Here is a 4,617-nt window from a genome sequence, read left to right on the forward strand (position 1 = left end):
CTGGTGAACGGATTTTTTGTTTTTGAAAGTGCATCGAGGATGCAATTTTCACAGTGATGCGAATCATGTTAATGCAACCATTAAATTATAAATAAATGATAAATCATTTAATAACAATTAGAAATAATTCCACTTCATCCCTAAAGTCACTAAAATTTGAAGTATTTAAACGACGAGGAAATTGTAATTATTTTCACAATCTTTCTCATTAAGGACAGTGTACAGCGTGCAGATTTATCTATCCATATCTTCAATCTTTTCGTGCACCGCACTGTAACCCTGCAAATGGCTTGTTTCGGTATTTTAAAACGACCCTAAATCGTTGCCAGATTTTCGTTCGCTCTGCCTCTGGATTGCCACGGCAGGATCTGTAGAAAAGCCCCAAACCTGCCGTCGATTCGTAACGACTCTGCCTAACAAATGATTATTGGTTTTACTTAACGATTTGGTGATAAAATGTCGAATAAATTACCGAATGTCCACCGGCCTGCAAGTGATCACACGACGCGGCAACGCTAGTGCGTTGTGTGTGTGTGTTTGGGGCCGTTTTGCTCGACATGCTCAGCATGCTGAAAGTAGCCTTCCCAGCGTTTCTTTTCATTGTTGGACGACAACGACGGCGAGACACTAGATGTGCCATGTGCTGAAGTCGAATCCGCTGACGTACGGAACGATTATCGTGGCCAGCGGTGTCAGTGCCAACGATGGTGTGAAGAAGTTCGTGTTCGGAAATAATGATCATCCAGCGGGTACAGTGGATATCGTTTGTTTTAGGGACACAAACAGACACATGGAGCACAGCAATGCAAACATTAACCTCACATCTGTGTCTGGATGCAGTTGCAGGTTGCAGCCGTCGTAGGCATAAGCCTGGCGTTCGCACCGTGCACCGTGTTGTTGTTTGGGCGGGCTTCGTTGCGTAATCCTTTTTCCGAACGTTTTAATTGTTTTGTGAGCAGCTTCCGGCCGATGTGTAAAACTCACCAGAGAATAATAAACAATATGCCCGGTGTGAGTGTTTTGCGAAAATTTATATGCGGCAGCAGCATTGGTTCAAGGAAAGGATTGTTTAGTGTGTGGGTATGGTTTTTCCTAATAGATATAATAAACAATTATTTCCAGAAAAGATGGGTTTATTATATATTTTAAATCTATATTCATACTTACACAAGCATGTCAAAATATAAAAAAAAGATAAAACATCCCTGAAAGTAAATAATACAATCGATCAGAGTTCTGTTCAAGATTTACGTCAAACCCCGCTTTTTGTAAACAAAACCACAGGCCACAAACATTCTAACAGTTCCAACACTCGCATAACCAGTTTGGTTTACTGGCTGGCCCGCTAATCTTACGTCACGTGTCTTCACACTGTTGGATTTGAATAATCAGACAACTTTTATGGCCAATTTCAGCCTCACCGAAGAACAGGTTTAGCTCACCGGACATCCCGAAGAACGCGCTTCGCCAGGTTCGATACTGCACAGCGAAGCTTCAGTCCTCTGGAAGTGTCCTCAACGCGAAGGTTAAAATGTTTTTACGCCTGTTGATTTGGTGTTGCTTAGTGCTGTGTTACGTCGAGTGCAATGGTGGGAAACGGCTGATGTGTTACTTTTCGAGCAATTCGCCCAAAGGGAGAGGTTATGGCCGGTACACAGCGAACGAAGTTCCGGTGCAACTGTGCACGGATGTGATCTACCGTGGCATTGGATTTCCCGAGTGGAAACGAGGATCTTACGCTTTCAACGTGCGTTTGGTGGTCTCCAGGAACAATTTGTTACTTCTAATGTGTTACTTGTTTTGCAGAGCGAAGAAATACAACGGCTGGGCGCCTTCATCTACACGATTAAGTCCAGATCGTCAGCGGTGCGCACCCATGTGACTGTATTGCAACGAGGCATAGCAACGCCTTCGTACTCGATTATGGCTGAAATTCCCGAACGGCGCCGTGCATTCGCCAAGGCCATACTGGAGCTACTGGAGCAGTATGGAATAAATGGCGTCGAGATTGCGTGGGAGTGGCCGGGCTCTACGGTTAAATTTGGCGGTATCTCGGGTGACCGTGAGTCTCTGATTTCGCTGCTTACAGATGTCCGGGCTGGGCTCAAAAGTCGAAATAAAGAGTTCCTGTTCTTCGGCGCCATCTATCCGAAGGTGCTGCGGGAATCTTATCGAGTGACCAGCATCTGCCAGTTGGTAGACTTTGTGACGCTGTTTACATTTGATCTGCGTCCACACACGAACAATGTGGCCGATGTGCATTCTCCAATGCGCAATCGGTCCTTCGAGACGGAGGCTGATCGTGCCAAGGCAAATGTGGTAAGGATAGCCGAACACTGTTTATAAGATCGAACTCCTGTCTAAGTATCTTTCACACTAAAAGGTTGATGGTGTGGAGACCTGGATTGACTTTGGATGTCCTCCGAAGAAATTGATACTGGGGATAGGACTGTTTGGACAAGCGCACACCCTAGCCAATCCAGCGGTGTACAGTGTGGGTGCTCCAACGGTTGGTCCTGGAGCGGAAGGACAGTATTACTACGAAGGCTACTATCCGTATCACGAGGTAAGGTTGAGCTGTTGCCTTCCCGTAAAGAATCTCACGACAAAAAAAAAACTCTCTACCTTCCAGCTCTGTCTGCTGATACGTAGTGGATGGAACATATTTTATGATACGGTCGCTCAGATGCCGTTTGCCGTCCGGGGTAATCAGTGGATGAGCTACGAAAACACCAACTCCATCGGGGTGAAGATGGACTTCGTTCGGGAGAAGCGGCTCGGAGGTGTAATACTGCAGCATGTGGACTATGACGATTTTAGGGGTTTCTGTGGCTCGCAGAATCCACTCACTAACTACATCTCGCAGCGGTTGAAGCAGATTCCTTCGGATATTGGGTTCGCTATTGAGTGGAACAAATAATGTCTACATAAACTTAAAAAATGAAAGCAAATGTAAGACATGTTTTTTGAGCCTTGTGTTAAGGAATATAATATTTGTTTTTACAAGAATGATCAATAAAATAGGATTACAAAGTCATAAAAGGTTGTTGAGTCTTTCAATTTGATCCTATCAGTCCTTTTTCTGGGTTCTTAGGATTTCTTGATCTAACAAGCGCTTTTGAAGCTTTTCTCTTCCTTGGCACTACAACCTCGAGAGGTCTCGCGGCCTGCCATTGCTGGCTTTCAGTGATTTGATTTTACCCGTAATAGCGCTTCTGAAGCATCATCTGGCAAATTCAAACACCATGAAGAATTACATTTAACTTTCTTCAGCATTCAGCGTCAAATGGCAAGTTCAGATGAAGATTCTGTGTTATGACTACTCAGCATTGCTTAGTGACCTATAGTCACCTGTCAAGTATTGTATCCAGCAACCGACAACTTCTTACATCTAGTAAGAAGCCAATTATAAGCCAAGCATACGTTGGTGATCTCCTTACAAAGTCCGATCTCGCTACAGATAATGGTCTAGCAGGTCCCTGGAGAGATACATTTCATTTTGTCTAACATCAATATAAGACTGTAAAAATGTCTGGAAGAAGCTTTGATCGAAGAACTTTTTAAACTGCCTCAATTTTTTTCATCAGTTCCTTACCATGTTTAATCACCTAAGTGGACACAACATGAAATGACACTCACAATTTATGCTTATTCCCAAGCTGATATATTCAATACATTCAACATTCGACCCACCAAGAAAGGCAACGAATATTTAGCACTGTCATAAAGGTGGGATTAAATTTTTGCATCGCTTTATCACGCATCGCACAAAGTCGATCATCAGCTTTACACCCAGGCTCCCGGTTTCGTGTTGCTCAATGAATTCCTCTCCCGTAAAGCTTATGCCTTTTTTTCTACGGAAAGCTACAAAAATATTAAAATCCCTCATCGAAACGTTTCATCACACACACACACACACCCGCCGATCCGTCGTCATGTTGGTAAGTAAAAACTTTATGAATGAACTTCCCGATGTCAACCGGCAGCATGTCACAAGCCACCCTTGCGCAGAGGATCGAACTAATCGGTTCAACAGTTTCAGTTACGCCGAGGATACCTCAGCAGCACCCCGAAGAGTTTATGGACGTATCTTTCACAAATGGTTTATGGCTATTGGGAGGGAGTGCCACGTCCAAGAAGCCACTCGTTGCGCCGCGGGACATCAACGCCCACTTCCGGCCTCGCGCTAATCTCATTATCGAAACTGTTCGATGTGTGTTCGAACGTGAAGAGAGGTGACAAAAATGTTAATCCTACTACCTCGACCAGACGAGACCGATGGATGGAACCTCCGCTACCAACAAGGCGATCTTTGTTGAACACTTCCAGCGGTTTAGCTCTCGAGCATGGACAGTGAGCTTCAAGCAGGCCCAACCAAATGCGCACTTGTCGAAGTGTGAATTTCATTTCCCGCTCTCTTAGCGTTTTTGTGGACCCATGGCCCAATGGTTGCTTGGGAGGACTTATGAAAATTTAGTTATTTCAAAAATGACCTACAGTGACAGAACCGAAAATGGAAATCCGGAAAAGGAAATCAAGCGATGTGTGCGTAAGAGTGAGCAAGCGAAACCGTTTTGTCGATGATAATGTTAATGGCATTAAAAATGATCAGCATCG

The 4,617-nt window shown here is 44.3% G+C and overlaps 1 protein-coding gene across 1 annotated transcript; it reads left to right on the top strand.

Annotated features, from left to right (window-relative positions):
* The first annotated feature begins 631 nt into the window (after positions 1–631).
* LOC118510032 (endochitinase-like) lies at positions 632–3,024 on the top strand. Its single transcript, XM_036051420.1, has 5 exons — positions 632–749; positions 1,416–1,747; positions 1,807–2,319; positions 2,384–2,566; positions 2,633–3,024. Exons 1-5 carry the CDS (start codon positions 632–634, stop codon positions 2,918–2,920), a joined length of 1,434 nt encoding a protein of 477 aa, XP_035907313.1. The 3' UTR covers positions 2,921–3,024.
* Positions 3,025–4,617: the final 1,593 nt, after the last annotated feature.

The sequence above is a fragment of the Anopheles stephensi genome, chromosome 3, assembly GCF_013141755.1.
Source record: "Anopheles stephensi strain Indian chromosome 3, UCI_ANSTEP_V1.0, whole genome shotgun sequence".
NCBI lineage: Eukaryota > Metazoa > Arthropoda > Insecta > Diptera > Culicidae > Anopheles > Anopheles stephensi.